This window comes from Euleptes europaea, chromosome 18 (genome assembly GCF_029931775.1).
Source record: "Euleptes europaea isolate rEulEur1 chromosome 18, rEulEur1.hap1, whole genome shotgun sequence".
NCBI classification, from domain to species: domain Eukaryota; kingdom Metazoa; phylum Chordata; class Lepidosauria; order Squamata; family Sphaerodactylidae; genus Euleptes; species Euleptes europaea.
In genome coordinates, this window is record NC_079329.1 from 32,494,777 (window position 1) to 32,512,796 (window position 18,020).

Below are 18,020 nucleotides of genomic sequence, written 5' to 3' on the forward strand. Positions count from 1 at the left end.
CCTTGTACATACTTGGATTGTTTACTATTATTCATTCCCCAAATTGTGATGTTGAACTATGAGCTTACTTCAGAAAACATTTTTTCATTAGCATTTCAGATTAGCCAGGCTAATCTGTTCCACCAAAAAGAAAACAAGCAGTTGATCTCACTAGAAAAACACACACCAAGACATTGCAGTATCAGCTTTCTTGTGCCAGTCTCTTCTGGCGTTTAGAGATCTGCATCCTCATTCCCAGTTTGTTTCTGTCTTCTCACACAATAATTGTTTATCTCAACTTTACTTTGTCTTGTGTTATAGCTGATTTATAGATTATTCCTCAGAAGAGTGGGTGTATTCAAACATGGCCTAGGAAGCAGCTATTTAAATACTGAAGGTGGTAGTTACTTTGGGGAAATTTCTTGGAAACAACTTCAGGAAGTGTAGTCACGTTCTCCTGCAGTAGAAGAGCTAGATTTGAGTCCAGAAGCATCTTAGATACCTTTTTTGTTTGTTTTTTTGAAAATTTTTATTGGTTTTTATAATATAAATTTTCCACGTTAACAAACAACAATAAAAGTAATATAAAAAACTAAATCATAAGTAATGTTGTTATAATTATTTAAATGCTAAATAAAAATAAAAAATAAAGGAAAATTTATTGACTTCCCCAACACCTCCGTCCGCCTCTTAATAAAGTATTCTATCCCATCGTGATATGGTCTGATCTTAATTATTCTTATATCTCAATTAAGTTTCAATCACAATATACTATTAAAATAATTGATTACACTTCTTTATGTTAGCAATGTCATCTAGATCAGATTAAAAGGTACTCTTCCATTTTCCCCAGTCCTAATTCATATTCACAGTATTTCATCCAAGCCTCCCATTCCCCCATAAATTGAACATTGTCTTTTTGATTTAAAGTAGCTGTAAGTTTTGCCATTTCCACCAGTTCAAACATTTTCATAATCCAGTCTTTTTTCCCAGGAGTGTCTGCCCCTTTCCATTTTGCTGCATAAAGCAGTCTTGCAGCTGTTGTCGCATAAATCAAAAAAGTCCTTTGTATTAACAAATCATCAGGTATCATACTTAATAGCATCATTTCTGGTGTTTTGGGTATATTTTTTTGTACTATTAGTCTTAATTCATTATAAATCATATCCCAAAAATCCTTAGCTTTATCACAAGTCCACCACATATGATAAAAAGAACCAACTTCTTTATTACATTTCCAACATTTAGGGGATGTCACTTTGTAAATCCTTGCAATCTTCTTAGGTGTTAAATGCCATCTGTACATCATTTTGTAGATATTTTCTCGAATTGACTGCACATTTATTCCTTTCAGGTCTTTCACCCATAGTCTTTCCCATTTGTTTAGGGCAATATCATGTCCCACAGTTTGAGCCCAATTAATCATTGTTGGTTTGATTATTTCCTGCTCACAATAAATTGTTAAAAGAAGATTATACATTTTAGAAATCAGTTGAGTGTTATTATCTAATAGCATCCTGTGAAAAGGCGATTTTTCTTTAGAGAATCCATTCTTCATGTCTTGTGTAAATACTGATTTAATTTGATGATATTGGAGCCATTGTAAATCGTCTTTAAGTAACTGAAAGTCTTTTAGTGAGCTTTTCTTTCCTTCCCAGTTAATTAACTCTTGGTAGGTGATAAATTTGTCCAGTCTAAGTGGGCGTAATGTCAACATTTTTTGAGGTGATATCCACATCGGTGTTACTGGTTCAAGAATATGTTTATATCTCATCCAAATATGAAATAAGGAGGACCTGATTATATGGTTACGAAATGATGCTTGTATCTTAATTTTACCATACCACAAATAGCCATGCCATCCACTTATATTGTTAAAACCTTCAAGATCTAACAAACGCGAATTAGATAAGTTCATCCAGTCCTTTAGCCATACTAAAGCGGCCGCTTCAGCATAGAGTTGAAAGTTAGGTAATGCTAAGCCTCCTCTAACTTTAGAGTCCACCAAGTGTTTATAAGCAATCCTCGGCTTTTTCCCTTGCTAGATGAAATTTAATACGTCTTTCCTCCAAGTATCAAAGTATTTAACATGTGATATTATAGGCAAATTTTGGAATAAGAAAAGCATCCTTGGTAAAATATTCATTTGGACTGTTGATATACGTCCCAAAAGTGACAGTTTTTTATTTGACCAAATGATCATGTCAGTTTTTATTTTGTCCCATAATTTAAAATAGTTATTAGTTAGCAATTCTTTATTCTTTGCAGAGATCCAGATTCCCAAATATTTGACCTTATTAGCCTTCTCCCAACCTGTATATGATATAAATTCCTGTTGTTCTGTTTCTGATAAGTTCTTAAATATTGTCTTTGTTTTTTCTTGGTTAACTTTAAATCCCGATACATTTCCAAAATCGTCCAAAGTTTCCAGCAATATCTTCATTGATTGTGTTGGGTTCTCCAAAATTAACAGAAGATCATCCGCAAATGCTCTCAATTTGAATTCATGTTTTTTAATTTTTAATCCGCGAATGACCTCCATACTCCTTAGCTTACAGCATAGTGATTCCAACACCAACAAAAATAATAATGGAGACAGGGGACATCCTTGTCTGGTTCCTTTCTTAATTGAACAATTATCAGACATCGATTCGTTCACCAAGATTTTTGCCTGTTGGGATGTGTATATGGCCGATATACCTCTCAAAAAACGGTCTCCAAAATTTAATTTTTCCAATATCTTTTTCATAAAGTCCCAGGAGACCATATCAAAAGCTTTCTCTGCATCCAAAAATACAAAGGCCGCCGTTTGTTGAATATTCTGGTCATAATATTCCAATGAGTCTAATAAAACTCTTATATTATCTTTAAGAGGATTTATGATACAGAAACACACGGTGTGGAAGAAAACCCAACTACAATTTACCAATAATATACTCTGGGATTTACAAAATTTGGAGCAAAAACTGGTTATGGCTCTACATGAGGAAGAGAAAAATGACATACAAATGAAGATCTCTGTATCTAAACACCAACTAAATTTGATAATAATGGAGGAAATGAACAAAAATTTAAAGTCTGATAAACCAAAATACTTTGAACATGCTAATAAACCTGGAAATTTTTTGGCAACCCAACTGAAAGATTCATTTCAAAAGAAGATTATAACAAAAATTCAATCTGCTAAAGGACCAGTTTATACAACTACGGATATACAAAAAGAATTTTTTCATTCTGTACTAAGTTATATCAGAAAGAAAATATCTCAAAAAAGAAAATAGACAAGTTTTTAAATTCAATACAGATGAATGTCCTTTCAAAGCCCCAACAAGAATGGATAGATGCTCCAATTACAAAGGAAGAAATACAAGAAGCAATAATGAAACAAAAAACGGACAAGACACCAGGACCAGATGGAATTACTGCACTATTTTATAAAACATTCAGTGACAATTTAGTGAATTTTTTTGTATTACTTTGTAATACAATTTTGGATAAGGGAGCATCCCCAGAGACTTGGTCACATGCATTTATATCGTTGATACCTAAGGAAGGAAGAGATCCAGAAAAAACTTCAAATTATAGACCTATCTCGCTGTTAAATGTGGATTATAAGATCTATGCTTCGGTCTTATCGAATAGGATAAAGCATTTTATTAAGGACCTTATACATGAAGACCAAGCAGGTTTTGTTCCAGGAAGGCAAATTAAAGATAATATAAGAGTTTTCTTAGATACCATTTGTGAGGTACAAACATTTGAGAGTAAAAGCTCAATTTTGTCAAATACCTCTGACTGTCTGTAGCTCCACATAGCTCCAGTTTCGTGAAAGCTTATACCCCCAAAATGTTGTTTTTCTCTAAGTTGCTACTGGACTGAAACCTATCTCATGGAAACAAATGGCTGTAACTTTAGCCCCATAGGATAAATTTTGACCATCTTGGTAGGCTTTACACGGCTTCATTTCATTCACTCCAACTATTTCTAGAAAAAAAATTGTATCACACCTGCGCATGAGAACAGATGTAGGTCCAGAGTTGACATTAACTAGCCATGAGGGAGGGATTTGGCTTGCTGTGAACACTGGTCATGGAGCCGAATCTGTCTGATACCAACTACAAACTTTCTTCCAGAAGAAACTAATTTCATACACTCAAATAATAGGTACATCATCATCATCATCACTTTTATTAGGCATTTATCACATCATAGTAATATTACAAAAACTAACCAGGGTATATAACCAGGGTATATACTATCTAGGGACACATGCAACCTGTTTGTGTATCCTCACTGCAGCTAGCAAGTATCTGGTTACTTGTCGAGTAATAAAAAGATTTCCATCTGCTAAAAGAAGCACCACCAACCGCTGGTCTAAAAAGCTCTGAGCGTAAGACAACAGAGGTCTAAGAACATTTCTCAGTCTCAAGTAAAACTTAGAGTGCAATAACATGTGAATTAAATTTTTAGGTACCCCAATCATAGATGGACAACATCTATTACTAAAGGGAATTCTCTTAAATCTACCATACCAAATGGCTGATGGAAGAATGTGTATGTCTGTGTATGTCAAGTGATTCCAAGCGATGTAAGTAAACAGCTACAGTGCCATAATCTGAGACAATACCATGAAACATGGGAGAACAATGTCTGTTTGCTAATATAATCCTTTCCTTTTACCTTTTATCCCTTAGAAGCTCTTTGATCAATTGATCTTGAGCAGCATATATCTAGTGTTGGAGGGATATAAGGACTGAAACAAATCTTGCCACTGACAATGTAGCCTTGGGGTCCCTATCAGTAAAAAAGGCATTATGTCAGTCACAGAGGCATTGGATTTGTATATTAAAAAGGGGGAAATATAGTGCGATCGAAGTTCCTCGTAAAAGCGGCATTCCAAAAGGGCATGGGCTAATGAGTCAATAGAGCCAGAAGAGCAAGGGCAGATCCTGTCTGAGTATGGTATATTCAGAATTCTGCCCTGCATTACCATAGAAGGGTTAGCATTCAATCTAGCCAAGCAAAAAGCTCTACAGAGACGAGGAGTGGTTAGATAATATGTATAGGCAGGCAGACCATGTGGAGGGGGTATTCCGAAGAACTGGGATGAACAGACACGACGATATTTTGTGAGGAGCAGTGAATTGGATAATGTTCCCCTCTTGTATTGTATATTTATTTTAACAGGCTCTCTTATGGAAAATGCCTTTGCTTAGCTTCACTTTTCACTTGTTTCACTGGTTAAATTGGTTGCTGGCTATGGGTGATTATGATATTTCAAGGCCCAGACCAGGCCTTGCCTATGTTCCAATAAAGTTCTGAACTGCTTTGGTACTGGGTGTTGTGCAAATTCTTACACATACTTAATAAACGTAGTCTAAAATGATGGACATTGAGGAGGAATAGTTTTAAAAAGATAGAGAACAGTTTTTCCTCAAGATACTTAAATAATGTAGGGAAGATAAGAAGTCATGAGCATATTCCACATTAATTAGTCCAGGAAGGCAAAGATATTTGGTACAGAAATGGGGGGGGGGGATAATCCCAGAAGCATTTGTTTGAAATAGTGGTGGGATAGTTCCCAACCTTTTAAGCCTCTTGTATGAACAATATTTCTTTGAAATTTGGACGTTACCTGTTGTCTATTGCTTCTCAGACTTGTGGCTAAGAGCAAGTGTAATACCTGTTGTCTGACCATGTCCTAAAAGAACAGTGACAACAAAATTGCTGTCTTGTTAATTTAATTTAATTTATTTTTATTTTATATTTTATTTGTGGGGAAAGTCAGTGTTCTATGGCATTTCACTATTTCCCCACTTGTATCTCTCTCTATATTTTATACTTTCCAATGTTTTGTATGTTTTCTGTAGAACAATATTTCACTGAAAGGTCATTTATGGAGACAAAGCTAGACAGTAGGGTTGTACATATCAATACATCTGAACTGAAAATAAACCCAAAATTAGCCATTTTGGTAATTTTCGGGATTCAGGTTTACCAGACACCAAAACCTGGAGATAAAAATGAAGCTGAATAGGTGATTCCGGAAAAATTCGAATAGGTATTCGGCTTTTCAGATTCGGCTGTATGCCTTTGCTCAGAGGCACGGCTCTGTGCTTTCTCCCCTCTTTCTCCCCTCTTCCTTCCTTCCTTCCTTCCTTCCTTCCTTCCTTCCTTCCTTCCTTCCTTCCTTCCTTCCTTCCTTCCTTCCTTCCTTCCTTCCTTCCTTCCTTCCTTCCTTCCTTCCTTCCTTAGGGCCCCATAGTTGGGGCCCTTTTGAGATCAGGTCATGTAATCGGAGCCAGCTTTGTCTGACCAACTGATCTGCACTTTAAAAAGGGGGGCTTACCCAGTCTGGAGAAAGTTAGCTTCCTTCAGCTGCTCATGGGCCTTCTGAAGAACACTCCCTCACCCATGTGGATGAGCAATCTTCTTAACATGAGCTGCCTTGGTCATGACTTTGGCTGGCTCTGATATTGTTTCCCTGCACTGTGACCATCTGTTGGAATCAGATTTTTCATGACCACATTAAAGGACTGCTCACGGGATGTCATTTGATTTCAAAAGAAAAGTTTTCTGTGCCTTATTACTCTTGCATTTAAGCCTTTCCCCTCCATTTGGAAGTTTATTTGCATGGACATCATGCAAAGTGACCCAGGAATGAAGGCAGCCCCCAGACTTTGAGGCACCAGCCTGGAATTGGCTCTTTTCATCAGTCCTTGGCCACACTGAACTTTTGAACCTGAAAACTGATGGACAGCTCAGCTCGCAAATGCCTGCAGGATGGGGGCGACCTCTTTGTGGGCCCATGAAATTGGACTCCCTGTTCCAAAGTTCACCAGACTTTGGTGTCCATCTAGGAATAGTCCCCTGCATGCAGCCACGCTGCCAATTTGGGGACCCTACCTCCAAAAATGCCCCCCAGGAGCTTCGAAACAAATCCTCATAGACTATAATGGTCCCAAATTTTTCAGTAAATCCAAAAATAAGCCGAATACTGAGATTTACCAATATGGGTATTTGGCTTATTTCGGGTTTAGTGAAAAAAATCAGGCCCAATAAACGTGAACCCGAAATTTACCAAAAAATTGTTTTTGTACAACCCTGTTAGACAGTAGATATGGATTAATCTACCTCATTTGGAATAAGATTATGTATTTCTGAACAGCACTCTTCCTTCAGTTCCATGCTGTGGGAGAGATGGTACTTTGCTTTGATCCTTGTGAAGGACAGAACAATGACTATTTAAGAGCACCAATGTGTTCTATGCATACATTGATACAACCACTTTTATGATAGTCTATATTAGAGCTATATTAATACATAATATTTCTACACTGACAATAGAAAGGGGGGCTTTTTTGATCTCCTCTTTGTAAATATATGTAGTATTTCAATTAACTGAGGCAAAATCCAACTTTTTAAAAACTCTTGCTTGCCCAGTTCCCTCCTTTACTATAACTGCCTCTATGCCATTAAAGGTTTATGGAATGGAATGGAGCACTATAACTGCCCCACATGGCAGCATAATCATTTTGGAGGACAAAGGAGACTTCCTCCTCCCTTTTTCACAAACTGCTTGGATCATTATTATTTTCTTTATTATTAAATTATATATGTGGCCATAGTTGACAGGGACAGTATGGGTTGTCTGGAAGGAAAGACCCAATGGAAAATGGTGACCTCCATGATGTTGCAAGGTGATTAAGGAGCAGAGAAGGGTATGTCCACCTTGATAAGCTCATTACTTTCAGTGCTTTAGGGGTCTGCTGATGTTAACAAGGTTGTTATGGAACATGGTTATCATGAGTGGGCAGATAAGAGCAAAGAAAACTTGTATTATGACTCTCATCCTGATGGATGGGGAAATATATATTTTTAGAAGAAAGGTGAGTTGTACCCTGCTTTTCTCCACTGACAAAGTCTCAAGGCAAGCTTACAATTGCCTTCCCTCCCTCCCCCACCCCAACGAATGTCACAATGTGAGGTAGGTGGGGCTGAGAGAGTTCTGAGAAAACTGTGACTAGTACAAGATCTCCAGCAGGCTTCATGTGGAGGAGTGGGGAATTGAACCCGGATTTCCAGCTTAGAACTCTGTTTCCCTCTGTTTCCTCCACTCTTAACCACGACACCATGCTGATGCCAGCAGTGGTGTTGCATCATTTCTGACAGAACGCTGAAAGTGACAAAAGGTTTGCTATTGGAATTGCTGGAAACTCTATGGTTTTACCATAGTTTCCAGTAATTCCTAGATCACTTCTGGGTGTCTGTAAAAATTACCACAAATTCTACAGTGAAACCATATACTTTTTGACTCTTCCTAGAGCTGCCTATGTCACTTCTGCGATGTAACACCACAGCCAGCATCATACCTCCATATAGTCACCCACAGTTCTCTGGCCAGTTTCCAGACACTGCCATACAACCCTAAGTAACACTGACCGTGCAATCCTATGCAAAGTTACTCCAGTCTAAGCCCCTTGAAATGAATGGGCTTAGATTGGAATAACTCTTTTTAGGCTTGTACTGTAAATGGTACTGTAAATTGTGAACACCAGGCATTTACAATGCAATCCAAAGCAGATTTACATCTGTCTGAAGAACACTGAAGTTGATGGACTTAGAAGTGTGTAACTATGGTCAGGACTGTATTGATAGACTATACAAGTAGTTTAAGATTTTTAGGGTTTTTAGGTTGTTGCTTATTTCTACGCATTTTCCAAATTCCCATAATGTATTCTGTAACTGGGAGCTAACTATCCATTACATAATTAGAAATAACTTCCGGAAGGGGAGCCAGGCTAATCTGTTGTCCTAAGGAGGTTCTCTAGTAGGAGGACAGGAAGAGCTGGACAGACATTTCCTCTGTCAGAGCATCTGCAGAGAGAATTCTGAAAATTTGCAGAACCTCCTGCTCTTCCCTCTCTTTGAATGTCTATTTTGATCTAAGTCAAAAAAATTAAAAAGGGGAAATAAATGAATGGCTGGATTTCAGGGAGAAATTGGATAAAGAGGCATTAAGAGCATTTCTCTTTACAGCATTATCTATACTTAAATGTCATCCTCTGCTAGGCCAGGAGAGGGTGAGGTGCCAGTAGTCCTAACAGAGTAGAGGGAAACAGAAACACACAAGAGAGAAACCCAAAGAAGAAAACAGTTCTGTTTTATCTTGACAATAAATAGTTGTTTTGTTTTATTAGTTTTTCATTCAAATACAATACAATACAAGATAGAACACATACAATTGTACAAAATATCTCAGCGACTTAGGCAGATTACAAATAAAATATATGACATCTTTTAATAATGAAGCAGATCCCCATCTGAGACCTTCACGTGACATAGGAGTGGAACTGTATTAGTCTCAGTTTTTTCTGCATTCTTTAACAAAAGATTAAAATCCTTAATTATTGGTTTAGAATCATGAGAAATGTAACTAGTTCCAAAGTGTAATTGATTCCCCAAACCAACATATGATATAAAAATATTCTGACATTGCTCTGGAAACAGCTATGAGAGCAGAATGCAGATATACATAAACTTATTTTTTTCTCCTTAAGAATTGCTTCCTATTATTCAGGTCAGGCCTTAAAACAATTATGTAACATTTGGGGGAAAATATACAACCCAATAAACCAGCACTGGAGGACAAGATGGAGAAGATCTCCACGGCCACCATGTATTTCCCTTTAGTGCTCAGATAAGTCGGAACAAAGGACAGCCAAACACTGCAAAAGACCAACATGCTGAAGGTGATGAATTTGGCTTCATTAAAACTGTCGGGTAACTTCCTAGCAAAAAAAGCCACAGTGAAGCTGGCGATGGCCAGGATGCCCAGATAGCCCAGGACACAATAAAACATGGCATTTGAGCCTTCATTACATTCCAGTACAATTTTCCCATCCACTGAATGCATGTCTGAATCTGGGAATGGAGGGTAGGTACTTACCCAAACAGTACAAAGTCCTGCCTGAATTACAGAGCAGGAAAAGAGAATAGAATGTGCCAGTCTTGATCCCACCCATTTCCTCATTGAGGATCCTGGTTTATTAGCCATGAAGGCCAGAACCACATTGATGGTTTTAGCCAACACACTTGAGAGGGCCACGGAGAAAACAATGCCAAAAGCAATTTGCCGAAGAAGGCAGGTCACTTTTACGGGCTGTCCAATGAAGAGGAAGGAGCAAAGGAAACAAAGAAACAGAGAGACCAGGAGAACATAGGAGAGGCTTCGGTTGTTGGCTTTGACGATGGGAGTGCTGTGGTGTTGCATGAAGATGACAAGCACCAGAGCTATCAGTACACAGCAAGAAATAGCCATTGTTGCTAAGGTGATTCCTAAAGGTTCTTTGTAGGAAAGGTAGGTACTCATCTTGGGAATGCATTGCTTTTTGTCCTTATTTGAATGGTGATCTTCTGAACATTGGATACAGGCATCCATGTCTGAAAATTGTTGAAATAATGCAGTGCTTTAAGCCATGTCTTGGGAAATAGTGTCACATGATTGGTACCAACCAATGAGAACACAACTTTTTATGTTCTGGCACTGTAAAATTACCCAATTCAGAATTTACATCAGCTAGCAAGAAATTCTGTCAAGTCTTAACACCCCAACAGTAATAATGTGGAAAGTAATACTGACCCACCTCACAGTGTTCCTCTGAGATGTCTGTAGCACTTTTATACACTCAAACATTCTATATAAATGGTTGTTTCTCAATGTGTGAAATAATAATGTGCTTTTGAGGCTACATCAAAAAATAAAACAGCTTTTTATACCACATTAAAGATTTGTGTGAACTATCTTTATACGGAAGAAACCAAATCAGTCATGCAGTTGGAGTTGCTATGTTTGAACCATACAATTCAGTATGGAAAAAAATATGCAAAGGACCATGGGTACCATATTTTATGGTTCCGCGGCACTGCCACGCATAAAAGTCAGGAGGGAAGGGCTGTAGTAAGGAGAGAAAATTGAGCAAGACTGAGTGAAAAACCTAAATGGATCGATCTCTTTGTCTGGAAACCTGTGGTATATAACTTTGTTACAAATTTTTGTATGGTGTTAGTATTATTTATATTAAATATTTTACATAGCTGTCATAAATTATGAGATTGTGAATTTGTGAATCACCTGTGGGTTATTTTAATGATTACATATTTATGTAGCCTTTTATCCACGAATTGTCTTTCTGCTAGTGCCTTTCTCAGCAGAGTTGACAATAATGGACTTAGAGGAGTGTGACTCGGATCCTCTGCACACTTTCCTTGTGCAGTAGATCACCTTGGCAGTGGAGTGCACATTCTCTTCTGCAATTGCTTTTAATGAGCCCTTGTGCACATGGACACGTGAGAGGAAAAGAAGGATGCTGCATGGCAGAGGCCTCATAGTGTGCATGAAACTTGTATCTCTGCTTATGATGGCACTGTTGGTAGGGTGACAGGGGTTAAAAACTAATGCCAATGGGGAAAATATTCAAGTCATGATATCTCTCAGGAAGGTAGGTTCAGGGTAATCGCTGGATATAGGACCAATAGAAGGTTTCTTATTCCTGCTCCCTATTCTCTATCTCATGACCTCATTGATGACAGGAGGGAACTGGAGTTATAAGCAGGCTTTTGTCAATTCTGGTCTCTCACTTGCTTCTCTTTATTTGCTTTTCAGATAATGAAATTAATACTGTTAATGCATGTGAAGATACTCTTTGCCACAAACTGATCTCTCATGATGATTTCATGAGAAAAACCTGTGGCAATCTCAGTAACGAATGAATAATCGGTGTTCCTGTTCTCTTTATACTCCAGGTTGTATGAACAACTACTGAATTACCTTTGTTGAATATGTTCTTTTATATGTGTGTAAGGCACTGTCAAATCACAGCTGACATATGGCAACCCAGTAGGGTTTTCAAGGCAAGAGGCTAACAAAGGCAGTTTGCCATTGCCTTCCTCTGCATAGTGACCCTGCTATTCCTTGGTAGTCTCCCATCCAAGTACTAACCAGGTCCAACCCTACTTAACTTCTGAGATCTGATGAGATCAGTCTAGCCTTGGCCATTCAGGACAGGGCATGTTCTCTTAAAGGGCATTGCTAATATCTCAGTCTATTTTGTTTCCTACCTTCCTGATCAGAGATCATTCCATCTGGACATTGAGTGCAATCATAGCAGCAAAACTTTTCTCCCTCCTTCTTTTTCCTGCTGAAGCCTGGATGGCAGTGGTCATTGCACACAGAAAGAGGCAACACCTGTCCATAAACAAAAAGGAAGATAAGCATTGAACAAATGTGCGTTCACAATGAAAAGCAAGCTTTTGAAATGGAATGACAACCACACAGAACTCCGCATATATGGATCAACATTTCAACATTTTGTTGCTAAATTATTGCCATGGGGGGGTTATGCATTTACCTACTTAAAAATATTTATACACTGCTTTTTCTTTGTGGCTCAAGTTGGCTTAAAATGGTAAATTGAAACCATCTGTAGGGTTTGATCCAACCTACTTTCCTGATGACGAAAAAGGAGGGAGGGGTCCCACTGAATCACCAGAAAAGGTTGGACTGAGGCCCTACTGTGACAAAATTCATGTGGGATGGGGGCTGTAACAAGGAGGAGAATTGGGCAAGATTGATTGGATGCCAAGTAGATGCCAAGTGGGGAATCCTAAGCAGGTATACAGCTAGAAAGTGACAGGTAGAGAACCATAATTGGTGTGTGGGGACATACGGGGAGAAACAGTTTTCCAAAGATGTAGGTCTTAGGCCATGAAGGACTTTCCACACCAGAACCGGAAACTTAAATTGAGCTTGGGCACACAACAGCAGCCAACATAGCTGTTCAGGCTACCTCCTGACAATAAAAAGGCTGCCTCATTCTGAAACAGCTGCAGTGTCTGGGTTGTCTTCAAGGACAGTCCCACATGGAACATGTTATGATATTCCAACTGTCTGGTTACAAAAGCTTGGATTAGCATGGGCTGAGTCAGATGAGTCTAACAAAAGGGAGCATCAGCAAAGCAGATACCACTAATAAAAAGCCCTCTTGGCCACCACACCAACCTGCTTTTTGACTGAAAGGCTGGTAGAACTCTGAATCAGATGAAATGGAACCATCCCCAGTTGTTTTTAGAGACCCTAGAATCAGTAACTATGTCTCACCTGGTTAAAGCTTCTATGCCACACAATTTTAGCATTATTTAGGCTTAACCCTTTTCCCGGAGGAGCTTGAGGATCCACATTTCCCACTTTTACTCTCACAAAAGAGCCATTTGGGAAGGTTACCCAGTTTGTGACATCAAAACTCGCAACCAATTCGCCTTTTTCATCAAAATGCACACTATCACCCGCGCTGTTATTGAAGATAATCCTTTTTAGGAAGTGATGGAGCTGGTTAGCAAGAAAACGAAGGAAAGGGAAAATAAAATCTTAAACACTTTCAAGTTAGCTTTACAAAGGTCTCCAAGGTCTGGATTATTCTTAATTTGCAAGGTATTTATAAATTACATAAATGAAGCCATGGTTCCCCACTGCAGCCAAGACATCAAAGTGGCTTGTGACACCATAAAGACTAACAAATAAAATGTAACGTAAGCTTTTGTGTGCTAGAACCCCCCCCTCTCTCTGAATATATACAAATTCTGTGATTTACCCTTTTTAGGCTCCATATTGAAGGGTGGCAAAGTATGAACAAGCCAGGTTTGTTTTAAAATTTACCCCGTACCTGCTAATACTTTACTAAATGAATTCATAAAGCTCAGACATCACATTTTTTTGCCAATTTGTTTTCTGCAGATTTATCTCAGGATGATAAACTGGTCTTCTTTAGAAAATGCATCTGTGTCTTTGAGGCTTACCTGCCAGGGCTGGATATTCTGAAACTCTAGATTCCTCCCATCCATCAGCCTTCTGTGTTTCAGTCTGTATACATAAATGGCATGCAAAGCATGTGCTACAGCATAGATGGCATTGTAGATATTGTAGCTGTGGCCAGTCATGCTCATTTCAAACAAAGTCCCAGGTAGGCTCTCCAGCTTCTCTTCCCCAGTGCAGGTTTTGTGGTTTTCATCATGCCCATTAGGCATTCTCAATGAGCAAATAAATGCTTGCTCCCAGAAGTTCTGGATAAAACCGTCATCTTTGGCCCAGAAAGGATTTATGATCTGAAGAAAGTTTTGGAATTCTGGTAGCTGACTAGAGTGAACTGTGAAGGATATGGCACCATGGAAATCATCTATATCCCAACTCCTTTGAATGGTCAGTGATTCAAATTCCCATTGGGATGTAACAATCCACACTTTCCCAAGAGTGGGCTTGGACATGATGTGTGCTAGAAAGAGCACCCATCTCAAAACTGACACTGATGAACGTTCCCCCAGTACAAAATACACATTTGCTTTGCTTTCTGTGAGAAGAGGATACGTTTCCAGCTGCTCTACAAACAAATCTATCAACTTTTCCATATAGGTCCGCTTTGGCAATTTTTGTATGAAGGCAAAACAGATACCATTTTGAGAAAGCATCGGTATGATTGTCTGCAGAAAAATCTCCCCTCTGTCATCATCTGCGGCCAAGAGCCCAATCCATGTCCACCTGAAATGGTGCAGTAACTGGACAATCCCCTTGTACTGATAGACCTCATTTGGGACCATTTGGTACAAAGAAGGGAATGCATTTTCATGGTACTCTGCCGGTGAAAATGATCCGTAAGTGAGCTGAAAGATAATATGTGGCATTTTTTTAGAAGTAGCCCAAGAGCATGTTCAATTGTGTGCCAAATTTTTGAAATTTCCATACATGCGTACATGTGGCCTACCTGTGGAACCTTGTATAAGGTTAAAATGGTAGCGATATTGTCTGAAATTTCAGAGACAAGTCCTCCAATGACAGCTACCAGCATTTTCTGGGTGTGAGACCTGAAGTTGGGGAGAAACCTATGTTGTGTGGTAAACAGGCTCAGGGTAGCTTTATATGTCATCCTTGAAATGTAGTAGTTATTGAGAATGTGGAAACCCAGAGTAATGTTTGGTAAGATGCTGGAATTCTCATTGATTTCTTTGACAGCATATACCAAAGCTAAGACGTTCTGGTAGTATTTTGGCACTGAACTGCAATGAGAGTTGAAGTATTTTTAGACAAACAACAGAAAATGCAAAAATAAAGCACATGTTCCCTTCCTTGTTATTGTAAATTATAGGCAAGCCTTTAAAATATGTTTCTTCAGCAGAAATCTTCATGGTGTGACAAACGTTTCTTGATGGTTTCTGCAGACCCAGTCCCCTAAAAGGTGTAAAAGATGGTGTGGTTCTTTTCTTACAACACAACTTTGCATATTTATTATGGATTATATAGGGGGAAAGTACCAGTCTTTTGTGAACAGCTCTTCCAGAAACAAGTAAACCAAGAGGAGAGCTGTAAAGTATTCACTTCCCTGATTCAAGATCTGTATGCTTAGAGCTCTTTGGGATAGTTTCTGTGTTTAATAAACTTCTGTTTCAGAACAACTTGCAGAAAAACTGGTTGGATCAACCCCACTAGTATGTAAAAACATAAGCAACACACACACACATTAGGGAATCTTCATTAGCTCTAGTTTCCTTTGTTTCGAGAATAAAATGTGAAAATGGCTTGGATTAAGCAACGGGTCTAGAAGGGTCAATACATTACAGCATTTAAGAAATGTAATTTCTAATAAAATAAAAATTGATATGGAAAAATGAAAGTCAAGACCATATTTACCTTGAATTTATCTGCTACTCTGTCTGTCTGAGTGTCAGTCTGTCTGTCTATCTATCACCTGTCTGTCTGTCTGTCTGTCTGTCTGTCACTGTTCATACAGCTATAGCCTTGAGCAGAAAATAAAGGACTAAAAGTGCCTTATTTTGTGTTATTCTTTTGGTATTTAATTATTGCCCCTATCAATTTTACCACAGACAGTGTAACATAATCATTTGTATCTGACAGTAGCCACATCACCTGCGCCCTCATACTGCCAGATGCCTCATTGGACATTTTCATATTTTTAAATAGAGGTGTAATTAAGCTGGCCCTCAGCTCATTAAATATAGGTCACTCCAAGATCATATGTTCAATGGTTTCAACTTTGTCATGTGATTAGCTACATGTTCTGTTTGATGGCACTTCTTAATATCTGCCCTCCAAAACTGCCAAAGGAAGGGAATTCGTTCTTGCCAAAGTAAAAGCTCTTCTGTTACTGTACACACTTATAACTGGTATGTGAACTTAAGAGGAATCCCTGCTTTTTCTTGATGATGAACTTATTTAAAAAAGTAGGGAAAAGTGATGGATGCAAAAGACAAGCAGGGATGGAGTATTAAAAGAATTGCAGTGGTTTGTTGAAGTCAACCGACAGTCATTGTATGGTTTTCACAAAAAGGCACTTTAAAAACTAAGGGCATGCTTCATTGTGCATTTCTTCACAAGTCCCACAGAAAGGTACAGACTCCTTTCAGTTCAATGGAGCTTGTCCAAGAGAGTTTCCTTCTGCTCATCCAACAAAATAATGTAAAAAAAAAAAATTGCATGGCAAGCAAAATGGTAGTATACTATCTTGTGGAATATGCATGCATGTGCCATCAAGTGACAACCGACTTATGGTGACCCCAGCCAGGAGTTTCAAGGCAAGTGAGAAGTAGAGATGTTTGCCATGGCCTTCCTCTACAGAATCTTCCTTGGTGCTCCCCCCTCCAAGTATCAACCCTGCTTAGCCTACAAGCTCTGATGAGATCAGGTTATTCTATACCATTCCACATCCCCATCTTATGGAATAGTTCCTTTTAAAAAAATAAAAGTAGGACCCAGATTAACACATTTTTCTTAACTATATGATGTGAGCATGCTAGAGAAAGAAAATAAAAAAGAATGCCTTACACGGGTTCACCAATCAATATCCTCCGGGGCTGTTCCTTGAAAGAGAAAGTCTCGTGTAGTAAGAAGACTTGGGAGACAATCCCACCAATGATAAGATCACCTGGCTGATAGAATTCATGAAGGATGGGAAGTGGATCCTTATGTACAATGCAAAGACTAGAACGAGTCATCTTAAATACAGTACAACACAAGATGGCAAGCTGTAGCAATGGTATCACCAACATCCACGTGACAAAACCTTCTTTCCAGATGCAGATCCCCATATTTCCTTCTACAGCAGTGTCTGGCTAGCATCAATTTTGTAACAAATGCTTTTCATTGGAGTGTTTGCAAAATTTGGTGTACAAATAAGTTTTTGCACCAATAACTCTGTTTTATAATTTAAAAGGTCACCTTTTGTTACCTATCTGTCTGTTTCAGTGTATTTAAAAAATATTTTTTTAAGACACACACACCATACATACAACATACACTCCTCACACAAAATCAATACTCAATGTCTACAACAAGAGCCTCATCAAATACCAAATAGAGTGGAACTAACTCATTCTGTACTCTCAATTACTGATCTTTACCTCTACACAAACCAAGACAGAGATCAGCCTTTTGGCCTCTGTGCATAAAAACCAAGGAGGCCTGAGAATTCTTCATTGGGTGTTTTCATTTGTAAAAAAGAGAAAAATGAGGAGGGGGAGAAATCCAACGATTCTGGAGAATGCAGGACAATGATTTAAAAAGCATAATGGTGGGTGTGATTGTTAGATACTCACTATTTTACATGGTACCAGTTTCCACACTAAGGTAGGAAAATAGTGGGATAATAAGGGGGAAAGATACAGGATTAAGAGCAGAGTTACAGATATGCAATTTGGGGAACAAAGAGGGAAACATATTTCAAAGTATAAAGGGGAAATGAAGATATAAAAGATGGACAGAGACCTCTCCCTATTGCTAGAACCACTTCCAATCTATATACAAAATCTTTATATCATCATTCAGCTGGAGTTATTAATCTTGATAATGACCATTTGAAATCCCATTGGGAAGAGGAGGGAAACCTGTAATTTTAACAACTCCAGAAGAGAAAAGCAAAACCTCTGAAGCGTTGACCTTTATTGTGGAATCCCATGTAACTAATTAGCTATTTTTTCTG

General features: G+C 38.4%; 1 protein-coding gene across 1 annotated transcript; it reads right to left on the minus strand.

The window, feature by feature from the left end:
* Window positions 1–9,520: 9,520 nt before the first annotated feature.
* LOC130490864 (vomeronasal type-2 receptor 26-like) lies at window positions 9,521–17,130 on the minus strand. The gene is made up of 6 exons (XM_056864667.1): window positions 16,868–17,130; window positions 14,793–15,084; window positions 13,834–14,691; window positions 13,262–13,366; window positions 12,100–12,241; window positions 9,521–10,422 (listed from the first exon to the last, which is right to left on the minus strand). The coding sequence occupies exons 1-6, from the start codon at window positions 17,128–17,130 to the stop codon at window positions 9,521–9,523; spliced, it is 2,562 nt and encodes an 853-aa protein (XP_056720645.1).
* Window positions 17,131–18,020: the final 890 nt, after the last annotated feature.